The sequence below is a fragment of the Geotrypetes seraphini genome, chromosome 17, assembly GCF_902459505.1.
Source record: "Geotrypetes seraphini chromosome 17, aGeoSer1.1, whole genome shotgun sequence".
Lineage (NCBI taxonomy): Eukaryota > Metazoa > Chordata > Amphibia > Gymnophiona > Dermophiidae > Geotrypetes > Geotrypetes seraphini.
In genome coordinates this window covers 4557555-4578558 of record NC_047100.1, presented here as the reverse complement: position 1 = coordinate 4578558, position 21004 = coordinate 4557555, and the positions used below count along the sequence as shown (strand labels likewise).

General features: G+C 43.8%; 1 protein-coding gene across 4 annotated transcripts in view; it reads left to right on the top strand.

The window, feature by feature from the left end:
• Positions 1-21004, top strand: part of PLXNA1 (plexin A1) — a 529295-nt gene that overhangs the window by 318908 nt on the left and 189383 nt on the right. For all 4 annotated transcript variants that reach the window (XM_033926178.1, XM_033926177.1, XM_033926179.1 and 1 more), the window contains one exon: positions 20048-20148. In XM_033926178.1, coding sequence (XP_033782069.1) covers positions 20048-20148 — 101 coding nt within the window. The remainder of the gene's footprint in view (positions 1-20047; positions 20149-21004) is intronic.

Below are 21004 nucleotides of genomic sequence, written 5' to 3'. Positions count from 1 at the left end.
GGCCCAAAGGAACAGAGCAGAGTCTACTTTATTAGCAACCAATGATAAAATCCATGCACAAAGCAGTCCTGTCAGTCGTAACAGCATATGGCAAAAATCATGGACTCGACACAGACCGGGTTCCGGCTAAATAGCCAGCCTCATTATTTGTTCTAGGATGCCTGATGCAGGTTATTTAGCTGAAATACAGTCCGTGTCAAGTCCATGATTTTTGCCATATGCAGTTAACGATTGACAGGACTGTTTTGTGCATGGATTTTATCATGGGTTGCTAATAAAGTGGGTTTGAAGACCAGGCTTGCGGACTTTGCTGCTATTTGTGCAGAGGTGACTGTTTCCATTCTGTTTGCTGGTCAATAAAATAATCCACGTACTACTGGTTGCCCACAGAAACACTCTTTGGCTTTAAACAGTTACAAAACCAAAATTTATTGGAATATTCTTTCACCTTTGAGGCTACAGTTTCATCAACTCATAAAGTTTCATATGGTATCTGTTGATTACATACACTCGATGTGCGCCCCACCTGTTACTCGGCAAACATCGATGCGATAAATCGAGCTCGGACCAGACTCTCCGAAGCATATCCGGCGTGATTACGTTTATAGCTTCAGTGATGCATTCCTGCAGATCATCCATAGTTGCGGGTAGTGGAGTTATGTACCCCCAAAAGAAAAAAGTCACAAACAGTAATATCTGATGATCTCGGGGGCCACTTGAGGAACATCTGGTCATTTTGTCACATTGCATTGTCTGAAGGTTGTAACTTCTGCACCAATTACAGCTTACAAGGGTGAAAGTGCAAGCGATTGTGTAAGATCTTGCTAACCGTACTTTTTGGGACTTGTATTTGTCGTCATCTTATTAATAAACATATTCCAATAAGTTTTGATTTTGTAACCATTTAAAATCGAGGAGAGTTTTTGTGGGTATCCTGCACATAGTGAAGGTGTTGTGTTGTGGACCCAAATCATCGATTCCACAGCTTTTGCCCTTTGTGTTAGTAACCCTTGCCACATCACACCTGAAATGTCACTGGGATGCAAAACTCCTGCTGAAGTTATCAGAGCATTGCATTACTCACTGAATGCCAAACTGTTGTACAGTTTGATTCTATGTAGAAAGCAAAGTATGTTTCCAAAAAAACCACACATCAGGATGAGATAGGCCTATACTTTCTGTACAATTCTTATTCCAGGCAGCTTGCATTCATTATGGGTTCTTCTCATATTTATAACACAAATTAAGGGGTAAACTGCTCTCAGGATAGAGGCGATTAATTTAGAATATAGCCTTTATTTGATCCCTCTGCTCTCTGCCGCCAAGATGATTTTGCTGTGTATTAGAACAGACGTACTGTTTTACTCCTAAAAGTAAACTCCATCTGGTCCTTCAATTCTTCCTCACTTGGTACTTGTTTTGGTAATGGTATGTGAGCTCTCTTATCATAGGGGAAAGCTGTGTTTCCCAACCAACGTGCCATGGTGCACTGGGATGCCTCTAGACAAGATCAGGTGTGCCATGGAAGTGACTACTAGCTGAGGCCTTTCGAAGCAACAAGGAACACCAGTGAAGACTCTTGAAACGTTCAGGAGCCTTTTCTGAGCACATGGCAGTCACACAGGCCTTTCTCTGTCCTACATACAAGCAAGGCAACATGCACAGTATGGGTAGCTGGGTCCTACTTTGTACCGTAAAAATGTTGCAGTGTATGCAAATACTTCCTCCTCTTTCCCCTTCTGAGCCTCTTGGGTTGAGGATTTGAGTGCTTTCCTAGCTTTGCATTTGACCAGGTTAGTTGTCTTCCATTTGCACACTGTACGATGGCTGATGCGTGCTTTGGGCTTGGAAAGGTTGGGAAACCGGGTGAAAGGGTCCTATGAAGAGGGTGACAAGGCTCTTCCCTAGTTTTTCTCATAGAGCAGAGCAGAACAAATTAAAATGTACTGCATTGAAGCTTGTGGGTGCCTTGCGGTGGGGGGGGGGGGTCTGGTTTAGTCTTTTGAATGATTTCTGAGAATTTCTTATTCTCATCTAACGGAGGAACTGTTTTCATTATTGCAAAATTTATTGATTCATTTATTCAATTTTCTATACCGTTCTCACAGGGGAGTTCAGAATAGTTTACATGAATTTATTCAGGTACTTAAGTATTTTTCCCTGTCTGTCCTGGTGGGCTCACAATCTATCTAATGGGGGATTAGGTGACTTGACAAGAGTTTGAACCCACAACCTCAGGGTGCTGAGGCTGTAGCTTTAACCACTGCGCCACCTTCCCCTGCCACTGTGCCTCCAGCAGAAAACCCACCTTTCCCCAGTTAGAGCTACAACTCTGCCAGTGGCGTAGTAAGGGAAAGTGCCACCTGGGGTGGTGGTGCCCCTCCCCCTTCCCTGTACCTTTTAAACTTCTCCAGCGTGAGAAGCATGCCCACGTCAGTGTTGGCTCACCCTTTGACGTCCCTTCTTAGGCGCGGGTCCAAGAAGTGACATCGGAGAGAGCGCCGATGCTGTTGCGGGCCGCAACCTCGCACCGGGGGAAGTAAAAAATGTATGGGGGAAGACAAGGTGCATGCACGCACGCAGCAAGGAGAGGAGCAGGGGAGGGCGGAGAGGATGAGGGGTTGTCGTGTCGTTAGGAAGACGGTGCCCGGGGCAGATTGCCCCTTCCCTCCCCCCCTTTGCTACACCACTGAACTCTGCAATGCACCTTTATTGAAATAATTAGGCTTCTGTCATTTCAGACCATTCAAGGGCACTTGGAGGCCCTTCCTGTGGGTCCTCGTTCACGTAGATCAGTGAGTCGCAAATTTTATTTAGGTACGACACACTAAACTTGGAGCTGTGTCTAGAGGGCCTCCGAGCATGCGCTGATGTCAACTGATGACATCACACTCATGTGCATGACATCATTGCATTGACAGCCGCACATGCTCAGGCCTCCAGACGCGGCCCTGAGTTCGGGGGCCTTCCAAAATCCAGACAAACTGCCAGGTTTTGGAAATTCTTCCATCTGGTAAGCCTAAATTTACATTTACAGAGGTGTGTGTGTGTGTGTGGGGGGGGGGGCAGAAAGGAGGAGAGGCATTGGACAGACTCACCTACGTGACGTATCTCTCATGGCACACCCGGAATCCCTTTGCAGCACATATTAATGGAGACCACAGTGAATTCTGAAACCTTTGGCTCGTAGGTCTTGTTTGGCAGCTGTAGGACTGACCCAGTTGTCTGGATGAATCGCAACTATTTCTGCAGGTCTAAAATCTGGTAGGAAGCAATGACACTGAACGTGAATGACAGGGCTGAGGGGCATTTGTGAATACGTGAGACAGGAGGTGCATCTACTCATGTGAACCCTCTGACTGGAAGAACACAATTCCCAGCTGTAGGTTCTGCAGCCGCTTACCTGTTCTCCTGTGTGATGGAATAATGCAAAATCTTCCGCCCTTAGATAAGCTATTACTAATCCTCATAATATACATAAAGCTACATACATTTGTGTGCATTTGGATATAATATAAATGCATCATTCCTTCAGGAGGTAACATACATATGTATGGTCATTAGTTATGATTGAGTGTCTTGCTTGCAGGTGTTGAAATCATGAGTTGATGTCACTTCAGCATCCGGGCTCACTTTTTCTGCCTACTTAGCATTCAGTCAGTTGAGGCTTTGCTTTTCTTTACCTTGGCTCCCCCCCCCCCCTTAGCTCTCCTGTCTTCCTCTTTCCTTCAAAGAATAGACATGTGGGATCTATTCGCAGAGATAGATAGGGAGGGTCATTGGGGTGGGCAGACTGGATGGGCCGTGACCCTTATCTGCCGTCTATTTCTATGTTTCTATGTAATAACAGGCAGACAGTCAATAGGTGCTGCTTACCACCTACTGGACCAGTCTCTCCTCCCACCTACTTGGCACCAGTTGTCTTTTATGACCTCAAATGGCCTTTGCTTTCTAGGTTGAAGGGTTTCAGTGCCAGGTACTGAACGAAAAATAATGTTGTTGCTTTAACCAATTGGGATCCTCAGGGAGAATAAAATAAGAATCAGAAACAAAGAGGGAGTTAACATGAAAAGAAGAAATGCCAGCAGTTTATTTTACAAATCACATTGAGGGATACGAGTAAAGAAGGTTTCTCAGCAGGGAACACCTGGCTTGGCCTCCGCGAGTGCGGATCGCCGGACTGGATGGACCTAGGGTCTGATCTGGCGAAGCCATTTCTTATGTTTCTTATGTATTTATATTGGTGCTTCTAAGGGTGAAAGATTTTCACCAAAATAGTTAGCCTGGATGCTAAAGTGACATCAACTCATGATTACAGAAAACTTACTAGAATTACTTTGTGTTACTGATCATCGTAGCCCATAAAAGCCCAGGGCCCCAATACAGATGATTCTATATTCTTATCTTGCCGTTGGGATTGGGGATGGCTTTAATTTAATAGTGTAATTTGTTGAACACTGATGATATTCCTTTGTTCATTGGTCAGTTAAGACTCTGTTTCCATTGCTTTCAATTGTCTGGATGACATTTGTATGTTTCCACTTATCAATAAAAATGTTTAAATCTAAAAGCAAAGTTTCAAGAAGCTTATCAGATGCACATTGCTGGTTAGCCATGATCTGTTGGGGTAGCCTATGTACTGCTTCTTAAGTGGTTAACTCTTGAGAACAGATGCCTGATTTTTCCATCAGGCCAGTAATCTACTGTGTGTATTATCTTCATGCTCCCGGCAAACATTTTTACAGAGGTATAGTCAGTGAATCGAAGATTGAAAAGAGGCTTTTGACTTTCACGCTTGGAATGCACCAAAGGATAAAAACTGCATGTCGGTGCATTTTTTTTCGACTGAAGATATACAATTAAGACAGCTACGTAGCTGAAATGACCTCTTGACTTCGGTTGCTGACTGCCTTGCAACTTCACTGTTGCTAGGCAAAGGTGTGGTGGTCTACTTTGTATTAGGACAGACATGTTCTGTGAGAAAGACAATGGATTCCCCATAATAAATGTTCTTTTTTTTTAATGCAAATATATTCTTATGTTAATGATGTAGATTTTGTGGTAACTGAGATGAATTGGAAATAATAGCGGAGAGAAGACATGGAGAGTTGAATAGAATCAACCCTGTTTATGAGATGAGGCATTTTCTTGGCCCAGAATGGTGACGGGTGGCCTAGTAATTTAAAGCTGCTCTGGAGACTTGAGTTTCAATTTGCCCGAGGTCATGCCAGTATTACGTGTTTGGCATCTCAATTAAATCCAAGGTCAATGTTTTGTCCATATTAATATTTTTACATATCAATTTGGTTGCTCGTAAACACAAGATTTTTTTTTTTGGTGTGTGTTTGTGTGTAGTCCTTTTCTTCCAAACAAGATCTCCAAAGTAATTCATAATGAAAAGACTTTTGAAATATAAATTCAGCCACCTCTGGTATGGAAAACTTGGCTACCTGAACATTGCTTCATCTTATATCTTTTTACTTCCAAAGGGAAGCTAGAACAAGAGGTGGTGACTGAGTTTTACTTGGCTATCATGATGCTCTCTTGTGCTTTAGCCACTCACCTCTGGATTCTGTATAGAGTGCAATCTATTTACAGCCAATAATTCTTATGCCCTATTCTATAACATGCATGCCTAAATTTTGTACTATGCTGCTCCAGAGGGGCGTGGCCATGGGAGGGTCATAAGCAGGTCAGGCATTAAGCTTGACGTTATAGAATATCTAAATTTGCATACCTAACTGCCCTTAGTTGAGTGCCAGTATTTACTCTGCTCGCCCTAGATCGGTAGCATGGAATTTTGATACTCTTTAGGGTTCTATAATGTTGCTACTCCTTGGGTTTTGGCCAGGTACTAGTGACCCGGATTGGCCATCATGAGAACGGGCTACTGGGTTTGATGGACCATTGGTCTGACCCAGTAAGACTATTGTTATGTTCTTATCTACTCCACCTAAATTAGTGTCCCAAATAGATTGTCCCATGAAGAGCACCCTTTGCAGAATACTTGCTTAGTTAGTGTGGATCATCCTGGAGCCTAATATTGGGCATCATTTATTAAATCTGCTTCTTAGCCTTCCTGCATCTGTCTCACAAAGCCGTCAAAACGTGTTGCAACGAAAATTACCCAGGAGCTTGCTGAAAACAATAGATGCTGGCAGGTCGCTTTGGAACCTTTGGGCTGAGGCTTTCTAGTTTTATAATTTTATTAATTTGTTTACTAAAAGATGATTACTTGCTCTTTCAAGAAACTCAGAGTGCTTACAAAAAAGCCCCAATGAAATATTACACTAACACAGTAGCATAATGAATTAAACATGCTGACACAATAAAAGTATCATCATATGCATATTTCCAAACTGAATTGATTATAATATTAAAAAGATTAAGACAGATTGAGGCTTGGTGGTTTGGGAGGGTAATTTTAAAACTATGCACATACTTTCACTTTGAAAATCCATTCAAGTCTCCAAAGACAAAGTATTTTTGTTCTCCTGCTTGGAAAATTCTCCTGAGGTCCCTATCTCCAGCTACACATTTTTCCCTGTCCCTGCCCCATTCCTGCAAGCTCCGTCCTCATGTGCACAAGCCTCAAACACTTTAAAATCATAAGTGTTTGAGGCTTCTGTGGATAAGGCACAGCTTACAGGAATGGGACAGGGACAAAACTCACGGGGATGGGACTGGGAAATTGAGTTCCGACGGGGACAAATTTGTGTGACGGATTTACTGAAACAAGTACTAAGCCCTCAACATAAATGACTAAACATCTGGAATTTGTAGCCCTCTAGTATTTTTCTAAAATGTTATTTAGTCTGGTTCAATAGATCTTTATTTTAGATCAGGGGTGTCAAAGTCCCTCCTCGAGGGCCGCAATCCATTCGGGTTTTCAGGATTTCCCTAATAAATATGCATGAGATCTATTTGCATGCCCTACTTTCATTGTATGCTAATAGATCTCATGCATATTCATTGGGGAAATCCTGACAATCCGACTGGATTGCGGCCCTCGAGGAGGGACTTTGACACCACTCTTTTAGATATATGATATCTCATGTATAATGACTGGGGAGTGAGTTTGAAAGAGTATGTTGAACCTCTGAAAAAGTGATAGGCCTACAAAGGGAGACGGCACCAGTTTTGTAGAACGATGTGGATACATTCACTGGAACCTGCACTGAGATCACCAACTCATTTTACGTAGAACATCAGACGTCTTTAAGGGATTAGACCAACAGCCCCAGCAGCATTTGAACTGGTGGCCTAGAGTTGAAACACCATTTCCGCTTCATTGAGCCATGCAGCCCCATGAGAATTTACATTCTTATGTACAGTTTGTTTCACAGATGTGAGACCAGAGGTTATCCAAGCACTAGATGCATTGACCCTGCATTGGGCTGGCAAATGTTATCTGGGGGTTGAACACTATGATCTTCATTCTTCAAGGCTGGGGAGAGGAAGGTCATGAAAGGGGAGCTGGCTTATGTCTCTGCTCTGCAAATGCCTCAACCCCCATTGGCTGGCATACAAATTTCTGTTCTTGCTTTATGACCCGGCCCCCCCTCTGCCCCCCCGTATTTATTTATTTATTATTTGTAGACTGAGCCTTAAAAAATAATTTGGTCAGATGACAAGAAAGCAAACCCTGCAGTTTAGTGACATTAATATGTGGAGTAGTGAACTTGGATTAGCTGCCTGAGCTGCGCCCTGAAGCCATTCTGCCGACGCGGTGTGCATTACTTTGTCACGTTCAGGTACCAGGCAAATTGATGAGATGCTCACTGTTGTTTGTCATATCTGAAGGTGGTGGTTTTCTTTTCTGGCCTGTACATATATATATATGTGTGTGTGTGTGTGTTGGTGGGAAGGTAGAGCTGTGTGTGACAGCCCCTTTTTAAGTGTCTTTGGGTTCTGCAGGGACTTGATTGATTACAGGGTCCTCGACTTGCTGAGAAGAATGTACCTCTTGCTCTCCAGCAGACTGTGACAGTCGTTTTGTTCAGATTCTCCATTCCTGTCCTTTCTCTTGTCCCCTGCCACCTCCCCCCCCCCCCCCACTTTCTTGGCACAGCTTGTAGGTAAAGTCTGAAAGCAGTTGATAATGGAGAGAGGAAATGAAGTGCAGGGAACTTTGAAGACCCAGTTTCCAGCCGAGAAGTGAGCTGGGATTGTGCCGGCCCTTCTGCGTGAGTTTCAGCATTGGGAGTCACTTTCAGCTTCCCTTGCTCTGAGCCATGATGATCAGATCTTTCATCATTTGTATTGATTAACAAAAGTTGCATGCAGGGTCGGGTGCTGCATATCAGGCCAGAGGCATGTGGGCAGTGGAAAGAAGAGTTCAAAGCAGGAGCCGGTACCCAATCTCTTTGCAAAAGCAGCCTGCGGAAAGACTCTTCGGAAAACCTTGTGATATAAACAGACATATCAGGATGGGGGTGAAGGAGGCTGCAAATCCGTTTCACCTGTAATTTATGCTGGACTTGAACACAGAAATGAGGTTGTGTACTATGTTTTAGATATCAATGTTCAGCCAATTATAGATACTTAAATTTAGCATTAGGTGTTTGTAAGATAGGGTGTTAAATTTAGACCAGCCATTGGCTGCTAAGTTCAGGTTCCTACATTTCTAAGCAGGGGAACAGAGTGTGCCACAGGTAGGGATACCAGATTTTCTGACATAGAAACCCAGACACATGGCGCTGCCCTTTCCGCCCCCAGCACCACCCCTTGTCCTGCCCTGTTCTGCCTTTAGCCCCACCCCCACATCGTCTTTCTTCTCTGACCTCCGGGCCATGTCTGGAGGGCCTCTGAGCATGTGTGGATGTATGTAATGTAATGTAATTTATTTCTTATATACCGCTACATCCGTTAGGTTCTAAGCGGTTTACAGAAAATATACATTAAGATTAGAAATAAGAAAGGTACTTGAAAAATTCCCTTACTGTCCCGATATATGTGTATGTATGTGATGTCATCCGCACATGCTCAGAGACCCTCCAGATGCAGCCGAAGGTCGGGGCTTTCTAAAATCCAGACAGACTACCAAGTTTTGGAAAGTCTGCTCAGAGAAGCCAGATATATCAAGTAGCTTGACGCCTTGGTGAGAGTCTAATTTTGCCTTATTTCCTTAGCTTTAATTCCCAATGGAGTTCTAAACTCAGGCTAGCCTGCTCTAAGGTAGACCGGAGCTTGCTTGGTGACCTGTAGCTGGGCTGAAAGATCTGGGGCATTGGAATCATAATTCCACAGCCATGTTTTGTTAGTCACAGCTTGGAGTTGAAGCCTGCATAACTTTCCTGTGGAGAAGTAACTTAATGGGTCATGCTAGGAGATGGGGAACTGCGTTCAAGTCCCACTGCAGCTCTTTACTATACCATATAGATTCTTGTATCCCACAAATATCGACTAGGAATCATTGCAGTTTACATAATATTAGAAATGATATAGAGGTGTATACCACATGTACATGAATACATTGTAACAGATCAGTGTAGTGAAGAGAATAGATGTGTTTTCAGTGCCTTCCTGAATTGGAAGTGTGTGGTAAGTCGTCATAGGCCGCTTGGGAGTTCATTGCAGACTTTGGGTCCTTGGAATTCAAAGGTGGTCTCAAAGAGAGCTTTCCTCTGGACCTGGTGTGGTAGCTTCCAGCGTTGAGTTGTCCTCGAGTCACTGAAGGACTGTAAGACTGGGATGGCAGAAGTGAGTCCGGCTGAGTTTTCTCTATATATGGCTCTATGGGTCATACATGCAAGTTTAAACTGGCCCCTGCTTTTAACCGGTAGCCAGTGCAATTCCTTAAGCAGTGGGCTTGGCCTTTCATATTTGGTTTTGCGAAGGATGAGCCTTGCTGCTGTGTTTTGGAGTACCTGCAGTTTCTTAAGGTCTTTCTCTGTGATGCAGTAGTAGAGGGAGTTACAGTAGTCCAAGTAGGGGAAGAAAACTGCTTGGGCCACTGTCCTGAAATTTTTGGGGCTTAGGGCTGACCTAATTGTTCTCAACTGTCTTAATCGGAAGACCTTCTTGACTAGATCTCTCATGGTCAGTTCTGAGTTGAGTATTACCCCGAGCACCTTTGATGTTCTGCTTATAGGTATCTGCTCGCCCGTGTTCAAGGTGATTTCCCGTGGAGGTGCTGTGTTTTGGCTGCCAAACCAGAGCATCTTTGTTTTCTGTTTGTTCAATTTGAGGAATCGCTGGTGAGACTATGAGTTTAAGTCTTCTTGTATTAATGTACTGAATTGTGTCCGGTTCCGAGTCTTTAGCCACACATAGGAGGTAGAAGTCATCTGTGTAGGAGGTGTGAACGTTGGGGTCGGCAACATGTTGACCAAGGCACTTACGAAGATATTGAATAGAGATGGTGAGAGAGGGGAGCCTTGAAGGACTCTTCTAGATAAAGGAGTAGCAACGAGTGGTCTACCTTGTCGTATTGTAAGAGGATTGTTTGTTTGCCTTTGCTCAGGTAGGTCTTTGCCTTTGATGTTAGTTTGAGAAGGAGTGATTCACTGCTATGGCGTGATCTGAAGCCATGTTGGGTGTCATGGAAACCATCTATCTGGTGGAGGAATTCTGATAGTTGTGCAGTGACCCTGGGCAAGTCACTTAATCCTCCATTGTCCAAAGTACAAAATAAGTACCTGAATAATAATAATAAAATAATGTGAACTGCTTTGATTATAAGCACTGAAAGGCAGTATATTAAGTCCCGGCCCCTTTACCTCTTTATATTGGATTCGTCTGTTCATCTCCTTATGGATCCACTGTAATTGCTGCTTTCTTCCCTCCTCGTTTCGGATTTTGTTTTATTTGTTCAGGCTTATTTTTGCTTCTAATTGTACTTTTGTGTGCCTGACACAGAACAGAACTTTTTCTTATAACTTTTTGGTGGGTTAATAAAACAAAATATTAGAGTTATCTCAGCTGTTATCGCTGCTGCAAGAAAAGTAATTAAATACAGACTCACAACAGAGCTCGAAGGACCAAACAAATGAAGGATTTTAATCAAACCTCGAAGAGCAATTAATAATGTGTCTGTAACTCTTCAAGGCCTGCTTCAGGTCTTGGCATCAAAGAATATTTCACAATGTGCTGACGTTTTGTTATGTGGAGGGAAGACACGTTCTCCCGTGCAAGTGAAAGGCAGTAGATTGCAATGTTTCGCCAGCTGGTCCTACAGTAGCTCCCAAGCACTCTGGATTTTGGAATATTGTCAGTGGATATGCCAGATCCCTCGGGATAGACTTGATTGAGAATGAGATTCTTCCTGAACAGCTCTGTAGCATTATGAAGGTCTGAGGCAGCTATGCTCTCTAAAAGGCAAGATACTGATTGTTGGATCCTGTCACGAAGCAGCATGGAGTATCCTCAGCTGGAATTGCACCATGTGAGATGCTCTGCACAGCCCTTGGGATGGCTCTGGGAGGAGAGCTCAGGCCAAACTGGATGCAAAGAGTCACAAGCTGAGAAGAAATTGTTCATGCAAAAATAACTTGTTCTTTCAGGGTTTCCGCAGCTGGCATTGTGCTTGTTGCAGGTTTCCGGGTCTCGCTTCTTATCTCAGACTCTGTAGCATTCAGTTCTGCAGTGGAGAATGACACAATGAAAAAAAAAAATCATCACTGTTCCCATCCCCACGGATAACCATGGGAAACAATCCCATGTCATTCTTTAGTGTCTATCTCAGGGGTGCCTACACTTTTTTAGCTTGCGAGCTACTTTTAAAATGAGCAAGTCAAAATGATCTACCAACAATACAATTTAAAAAAACACAAAGCACACTGTACGCAGAGAAAATGTTAATTATCATTTATATTTGGGGGTTTTTCAAAGAGATCAAGGCAGATGATTTTAAAATTTGCAAATATACTCGCTCCCCTTTTACTAAACCGCGATAGCGGTTTTTAGCACAAGGAGCTGCGCTGAATACCCCTCACTGCCCCCAACGCTCAAAGGCTCCCTGCGCTAAAAACTACTATCATGGTTTAGTAAAAGAGGACCATAGTACAAAATATAAAAAGCAGATATAAATTTTCAAAACGAATACATTTTGATTACTAAATTGAAAATAAAATAATTTTTCCTACCTTTGCTGTCTGATGATTTCATGAGTCTCTGGTTGCACTTCCTTCTTTTGACTGTAAATCCAATATTTCATTCTTTCTGCCTCCTGAATGCTTCCTCTCCTCCAGACCTTATTCCATTCCCCAACCAATATCTCGTTGTTCCTCCATGAGTCCAACTTTTTCTTCCTCTCTTCCTGCCCCCTCCCCTTTCTTTCTTTCTTTTTCTCTCTCCCTTCCCCTTTCTTTCTTTCTGTCTTTCTCTCTCCCTGCCCCCCAAGCCACTACTGCCTATTTCTCCCTGCTTCCTCTATGACAGTCCAGGTGCGTTCAAGCGCCAGACCACAAGCCTTTCCCCCCCCCCACCCCAATGTCAATTCTGACATCAGAGAGGAAGTTCCGGGCTAGTGATTGGCTGGCCCGGAACTTCCTCTCTAATGCATTGGGGGGTAGGGGGAGAAGGCCATGGGTCTGGCGCTGAGGAAACAGATCGCAAAGGCAATGCGAGTCTATCATGGACCCCGGGATGGGCTCCACGATCAACTCCTGTTGCCTTTGCAATCTACTGTATGATCACGATCAATCTTTTGGGCACCCCTGGTCTATCTCAGCCTCAGTCCTTCTACAGCAGCATTTTTCAATGCAAGGTTTGAGGGTTAGTGGCTGGGCCCATTCATACTCTGATTCTTCCCTCTCTCCTTAAAGAATGACATGGAGATGGTTTCCCGCGGTTATTTGCGAGGATGGGAACGGTGATGAATTTTGTCATCGTGTCATTCTCTCTTCTGCAGATCTGTAAAGGAGAGTGTCCGAGCTAAGATTTCCTACTCACACCTCTTCCCAATTGCCACTTCCTTGCTGTGTCTGATATGTGGTATAGTCTCGGTAATACCACCAGGTTCATTTTGTTCATGCCAGCACTGTTCAAATACTGCAGACACATGGAGAAAGGTGAAGAAATGGACTATCCCCCACTTCCACTATAGTACCTTTCTCCTTCTAGAATAGCAATCCTTGTCCGTCTGTCATCCGTCCATTCATTCCACCGCCAGCCTTGCAAGCAAGAACTTCGCTCAGCAGCTTGTGTGATAATCCATCATGTGCAGAGCGGCAAAAGTCACCTGATGAGATTTCTCAGGTCACCGTGCAACTGCACAGTCTGCAGAGAGAGAGAGACCCATTAATTATGAATTGTGACTGTGAATAAACTTGAGTGGCCACTCCAATTTGCTATTTCTGAACCTGCCAACAAATCCACTCTAATTTTTATGAGACTGCTGCGCACATTCTCATGGCACACGCTGAAAAACAGTAGGCAGAGTTTGACATCTCTGCACAAGCTTTGGCAGAAAACTTTGATTCAAAAGCTGAAGTAATATTTCTTGCATTAACCAAAGAACAGAAAATAGTTTATAAGCTGACCTGCACCTCCCTGGGACACAGTTCTTGGCCCTTGCTTCCTAAGGCAATGGGACTTGTATACTGCTTTTATTGTGGGTACACATTCAAAGCGGTTTACATATGTACTTATTTTGTACCTGGTGCAATGGAGGATTAAGTCACAAGGAGCATTGCTGGGATTTAACCACTGCATCACTCTAGAAACCAAAATGTAGTATAAGTGAGCCAAGTAAAAGACAGTCAAACTATTGTGACATCACTGATGAGATTAGCTCTAGTTGGTTGGATGAGGCATTATGACATCACAATCTCCGCTCTGGTTATTGCACTATTTATTTTTTCAATTTTCTGTACAGTTCTTCCAGGGGAGCTCAAAACAGTTTACATGAATTTATTCAGATAGTCAAGCATTTTTCCATGTCTGTCTTGGTGGGCTCACAATCGATCTAATGTACCTTGGGCAATGGGGGGGATTAAGTGACTTGCCCAGGGTTACAAGGAGCGGCATGGGTTTGAACCCACAACCTCAGGGTACTGTGGCAGTAGCTTTAACCACTGCGCCTCACTCGCCGAGCACTCGTTAATCTCCCAAGGCATTCATTCTCTATCAGAAATGCTACTTCCACCCCACTCTTACATTTTTTTCACCAAAGGTAGTGTGATGTCTCTGGCGCAATACATGCTTGCGTTGATGATTGGCCTTGGCCAATGACCTGCTGTGAAATGAGACCCCCCCCCCCCTGCATGCTCCACCTACACATTTGACAGATTTCTCCCTGCAAGCCCCAGGCTTGATTCTTAACGATGTGTGTTAGATATTTCTGCATCCTTTCTGATCATCCCATACATTGCTTGGATAGTGAGAAGACACAGTCAGGAATCGGGTATTGTAAGTGCAACCACAATTAGTTTTATGACTCAGTGTTTCCAAAGTTTTGGGCCTGGGAGATAAAGGTCACTTTGGAAACTCTGAGATCTTTTATTGAATCAACAAGAAATTCTTATGCATAGATACGATTATAGCATAGCAGGGCCCTTCATTAACATTTCTTAATTAACATGTCAGAAATCACAATTAATACCCCGGTAATTATTGCCAGTAATTTGAAGTTGCTATGCAAAATATTGGTAGACATAAAGGTAGAAAATTACTACAATTACCTAATATAATACTAATGCTTTTGCTGTAAAAAATAAGAATGAGAAAGTGCCCTTGAATCTGAATTTCCAGGTTGCGTGTCATGCTCTCAGAACTTTGCAGTTTGCCTTTTGAAGGAAGCTAATAATGGTTTTTCCTAGTGAAAAAGCCTGCTTTACACACAAAAAAAATCTTTGAAGAAATTACACAAAGGACCAGATTCAGGGAATGGCGCTCACATTTAGGCACTGGGAAGAATCCACAGTAAGCGCTGTTCTATAAAGGGCACCCTGGATGAGCACACTGTAGAAGTGGATTCCTATGTCCAGCTTTCAGCGTGAGGACTTATGCCAGCTGAAACTTGGTGCAAATCGTGACACACAAGTTGGACGTGTAACTCCTCCCGCCTTTGAGAAATCCTAACTTGCGCAGAGTTACATATCAGGGTTTTTTTTTTTTAGCTTTTAATCCACATGCTTCCATATCAGGACCTTTAGAGACCCCTGATGAAGACAGCATTGTCGAAACATGGACCGTGTTGGGTCCATAGCTCCCGATGTTTTGGGTCCTATATATTTTTATGTGGATTATTTTAGTGATTTTAATAAAACCTGCATCTTAAACATCGCCTTCTCCACAAAGGTTTTTGTTCTTGCAAGATTTCCATTTGCGGAGTCTTAAGGGGTCAACCTTGGCATTCTTTAACATAAGAACAGCCATACTAGGTCAGACAAATGGTCTATCTAGCACAGTCTCCTGGTTCCACAGAGGCCAATTAATGTCACAAATACCTGGCAGAAACCCAAAGAGTAAGAACATAAGAACATAAGAACATAAGAAGTTGCCTCCACTGGGTCAGACCGAGGTCCATCTCGCCCAGCGGTCCGCTCCCGCGGCGGCCCATCAGGTCCGTGACCTGTGAAGTGGTTTCTGCCTATTTCTATAAACTACCTCTAGTTATATCTGTACCCCTCTATCTCCTTATCCTCCAGGAACCTATCCAAACCCTCCTTGAACCCCTGTACAGAGTTCTGGCCTATCACATTCTCTGGAAGCGCGTTCCATGTGTCCACCACCCTCTGGGTAAAAAAGAACTTCCTAGCATTTGTTTTAAACCTGTCCCCTTTCAGTTTCTCTGAGTGACCCCTAGTGCTTGTGGCTCCCCACAGTTTGAAAAATCTGTCCTTATTCACTTTCTCTATGCCCTTAAGTAGCAACATTCCATGAAAAATCTCCAAATAGTAGCAATATTGCCTTTCGGGCAGTACTGAAAACCTCTTGTTTTAAACTGGCCTCTTCAAATGCAACCAGTATTCTACTACTACACTTCTCCGTCTGTATTCGTGGTTTCAGCAATCGTGGTTTCGATTATTCATGGTTTTTAGCTTGCTGGTTCCTCCCCCCCCAAAATTACGTCATCTTGCATAGAGAAATCGCTGATGCCAAGTGTTTACAGAGAAAATTGCCAATTCCCAGCACTTTCTTCACCACGTTTTGCCTCTCCTTCAGGAACAGGCCAGGTCTCCCACCATGTTATTTGCGGTTTCACCACATTCACGATGGTTTTTAATGGAAAACAGCAAATAACATATGAAAAAGTTATTTGCGGTTTTTCTGTATTCATAGGTCTGTTAATCCCCGATGACAGTGAATACGGAGGGAGAAGTGCACACTTCTCCTTCTGTATTTGCGGTTTCAGCATTCGCAGTTTCGATTATTCATGGTTTTTAGCTTGCTGGCTCCTCCCCCCAAATTACATCAGCTTGCATAGAAAAATCGCTGATTCCCAGCACTTTGTTCACCGCGTTTTGCCTCACCTTCAGAAACAGGCCAGGCCTCCCACCATGTTATTCGCGGTTTCACCATATTCACGATGGTTTTTAATGGAAAACAGCAAATAACATATAAAAAAGTTATTCGCGGTTTCTCAGTATTTGCGGTTCTGTTAATCCCCTATCACAGCGAATATGGAGGGAGAAGTATACTAATCATTTATATAGCGCTACTTGATATACACAGTGGTGGACATCAAAACATAGAAGAGACAGTCCTTGCTCAAAAGGTACGCTCTCTCTCCCCGGCAGACCTCGAGGAAGGAGATTTGAATCCACATCCTTTCCGCATAATGGTCTTCAGTTAATAATAATAATAATAATAACTTTATTCTTGTATACCGCATTACCATGGAAGTTCTATGCGGTTAACAGATGAAGAGACTGTACATTTACAGCGAAGTTACAATTTTGTTAATGTTACATTTACATTTTAGACGATACATATTCGGTCAAGTTACCTATACAATCTAGACAATAAGGCCCTGATTCTCTAAAAGTGCGTCCCGAGTTTAGGCAGCTGTAGGCGTCCTACAGCTGTCTAATCAGCCAATCGGGATGCACGTTTTTTTAAAAAAATGCTCCCCAGGCAGGCCTGAAGGCGCCTCCGGGAGCCTAGGGAGACCCGCAAGACGCCCAAGCTCACCTAAGGGCCTTAGGCGGGCCTTAGGCGAACCTAGGTGGCCCTACGCGTCTCCCTAGTAGAGGAAGAAACCTTAAAATGTAGGCCAGCAAAATGCTGGTCTACATTGTAAGTAGACGCAGCCGCTATACTTATCGCGGCAAGGGATCTCTCTGCCGCAATAAGTATAGCGGGCCGCGACCTGTCCGATCGGATGCCCCCCCTCCGACACTACCGACCGCCCCCCCGACACTACCAACCGCCCCCCCCCCCGACATTACCGATCTCCCTCCCCCCCCCGACATTACCGATTTCCCTCCCACCCCGACACTACCGATTGCTGGCAGGAGGGTGTCCAATCCCTCCTGCCCGAAGACGCCCCCCCCCCGCCCCCCCCCCCCCGGTGCTAACAACCTCCAAACTAACCTGTTCTTTAGGCCAGACGGTTCTTGCCCATCCAGCCTGTAGCCCGCCTGGTCGAAATGAGGCGGGCTCGCCCCTTCCCGGCCCATCCCACCGAAGCCTAAGGCCTGATTGGCCCAGGCTCTAGAAGCCTGGACCAATCAGGCCTTAGGCATAGCGGGTCCGCCCATCCCCACTAAGTCTAAGGTCTGATTGGCCAATCAGACCTACAGCTGCCTAAACTCGGGACGCACTTTTAGAGAATCAGGGCCTAAGTATACGGTGAAGTTAATTTTGGCAAGTTACATTTGTTATTAGTTCGGTACAGCAGTGTTACAAATGGCGGTGTTACGTGAGGCGGTAAGTGTCTGGGGGGAGAGGTCAGAGGAGGAGGGAGGATACTGAGTTAGTACTCAGATTGCGATGAAAGATGTATAGGTGATGTTCCTTGGTGATATTAAGAGCAGGCAGCTGAGAGAGGTACCAGGTCTCCAGAAACAGCTGTGTTTCAAACATCTTCTGAGTTTATTAAAATTTGATAAATTGTGTCATAAACCGTGTTTCTGAATGGTTCACAATAATAAGTCATGAAAGGTAGAAAAGAACCACAGAATCAGCAAGAAAAAAAAAAATGGACAGCAGGAATGAAATATAAAATCTAAAGTAGAAAAATTAAACATATCGCACACAAAAAAGCAGAATTCTGGATCAGTCAAATCTCAACCAAGGTGCACGATGGCACAGCTGATCATTGGTTCTCATTAGGGCTACATACTTTTAGATACCCTCCCTTTTGTTCTTTCCCTATATGTTCTCTTTCTTACTTGATAAATTGTTGTTCTATCCTTCTTCCCTTTTTTGTTCCTGTTTGTTTTTGTATTGTTTTTAAATGTTTTAAATAATGATTATTGTTTTAAAGGATGTATAGTTACCCCATATATGTTTTTAACATAATGTTCACCGCCTAGAAGGCTGATTGGATGGTTTATAAAATTTTTAAATAAATTTGAAACTTGAGAAACCTCCTCCCTTCTCCCCTGGATTCCTTTGCTGTTTCATAATCTGCATCACTCTGGCGCTGAAGCGGCGTCCACTGAGGTCACTTAAAGCAGCCTTGCTGGCGAATAAATCTGGCATCCACTGAGTTGACCTTTTGAGCAGGTCTTTATGCTCAAAGGGTTTGAAATGTCCACCTGCCTTGCTACTCTCACCCCCAAAGGTCTGAGTGAATCTTCTCCTACCCTGCCCCTTGTGAAACAAAGATGCTTCCAGACTGGACCCTGGATGGAAGTTTGCTGATGGTCAAGGGCCTGACCCGAGTAAAGAGTTCACATTATAAAAAATATTATTTTTGTACAAAAAGTGTAGAAATATCGGAAATATGCTGGAACCAAAAAGCAATGTTTGCTAGAGAGTAAGGATGAAACCCAGAAACTGGTGTTTTGATATTTTGGACTCTTGAACTGGTACGGCTGTTGATGCCTCATCTAAGGAAATAATCCAGAAAACTGCATCCTCCCCCCCTAAGTTAAAACCCTGGATTTTCAGGCTTAGCCATTTATAAATTAAATAGTAAAATGAAGTGAAACCTTAAAATAAAATAAAAGAAATAAAAAGAAAAGAACAAGAGGGCATTCGGAAAAGTTGAAAGGGGACAGATTCAAAACGAATGCTAGGAAGTTCTTCTTTACCCAACGTGTGGTGGACCCCTGGAATGCGCTTCCAGAGGGCGTAATAGGGCAGAGTACGGTACTGGGGTTCAAGAAAGGATTGGACAATTTCCTGCTGGAAAAGGGGATAGAGAGGTATAGATAGAGGATTACTGCACAGGTCCTGGACCTGTTGGGCCGCCGCGTGAGCGGACTGCTGGGCACGATGGACCTCAGGTCTGACCCAGCGGAGGCACTGCTTATGTTCTTAGAGGAGCTGGGCAGGGAAGTTGATGGCAGAAAGTGGGAGGCTGCCCTGCATGAAGTTCTGGACCAGGGTTTGAGTTGGGCTCTTGGTTTCCTTGTTATAGAGATTTTGTGAAAGCAGTAAACTACTGTATTTGCCGGTATATAGGACGCACTCCCCCCCCCCTCAAAATATGCTTAAAATATGGGGTGCGTCTTATGCACCGGTAATCAAAATTATGAGTTGAAATTTCAGTCAAGTCGAAAACGTCTGGTTTATATTAATATACTGTCATGTTGTTTCTGGTCTCTCTCGGAAGCCGCAAAGTCTCACAAGTACGCACTGTACACTTGCGTCACATTGTTTCTGGGTTTTGAGAATGAAGATTAAAAGGGACCTAACTAGAGTGTTCCCTGGTTACATTTTTTATAGACATAAATGACTATAAAATTAGTACAGTAAATCATTACGGAAATTCATGAAAAAAGTACAAAAAGGGATGCATCTTATACACCACTGCGTCCTATACGCCAGCAAATACTGTAATTTGTCCCTGTTTTGGGCATTTTCCCATGTAGCGGTACTGTTTTATTGGGTCAGCATGAGAATTTGCTAAAGGTCAGGCTTTTGCTGTTTGAAAGGGACCAGGGTTCCTTGTTTCTTTGTTTAAATTTCGTCTCTCTCTTTGTTCCAGGTCAGTCAGGTGCCGGTGGAGAGCTGTGAGCAGTACAGGAGCTGTGCCATGTGTTTGGGCTCCAAGGATCCCCACTGTGGCTGGTGTGTTCTTCATAACATGTGAGTACTACTAAGAGAGCTTATCTGGCAAAAATATGTCTTTTTTTTTTTTTTTTTTGGGGGGGGGGCAACACAGAGCCAACAAAATCCACTGGGAATGGACTTTGCTTCCTGAGTTGGCTACTTTTCACCCAGGAAAGATGAGCAAGGTCGTGAAGGCAGAATTTCACCTGCTGTAAATTTGGCTTAACTTTCGCCAAACCAAATTAAGGAGGGCAGTTTCTAACATAAAACGTGAAGGAGAAGTTTAAAGGAATTTATTTTGGGGCAACAACAGTACAGTCTGTTCTGCTCTGAAAACAGTTTTAACAGGGCTTTGCAGTCTCTCATTTTAACATTTACATATTGAAGTTGTGACTCCCGGAAAACAGGTGGGTCGATATCCAGCCTGCAGATTACGAGCTGCTTCCAGGAACCTAGGACCGTGAAGGAAAAGCTCGAGATCTGGTTCTAATTAATCTGGAGGCCTCAAGAAATAGGAGAAAATGGCTGAGATAAAATGAAAAGGGGGAAAAAAAAAGTTCCATCAACAGCTCAGAAGGAATCGATATGGGGAAGATCAGATTTGGACACTGAGTCTTAGTGGTGCTGGTGACTGGCCTCCTATTACCATTCTGAACTTGTCACAGTCACCTGTCCTTGAGAATTCGGTTTAGAGGGTGGGATGGAGATGGTGTAGTATCATTTTTCTGCTTCTCATGTTATTTCGCAGCCCTTTTCCAGGGGCCTGGGTGGGTGTCGCTGCAGACTTCGGCTTCCACGGATTAACATGTGGATCATTTTAATTAAAGCACCTCCCCGCCTCCCTTTCCTGCAAGAAATCCCTAAGGGAACCTGTTGAGGAGCCTTTGTGGGA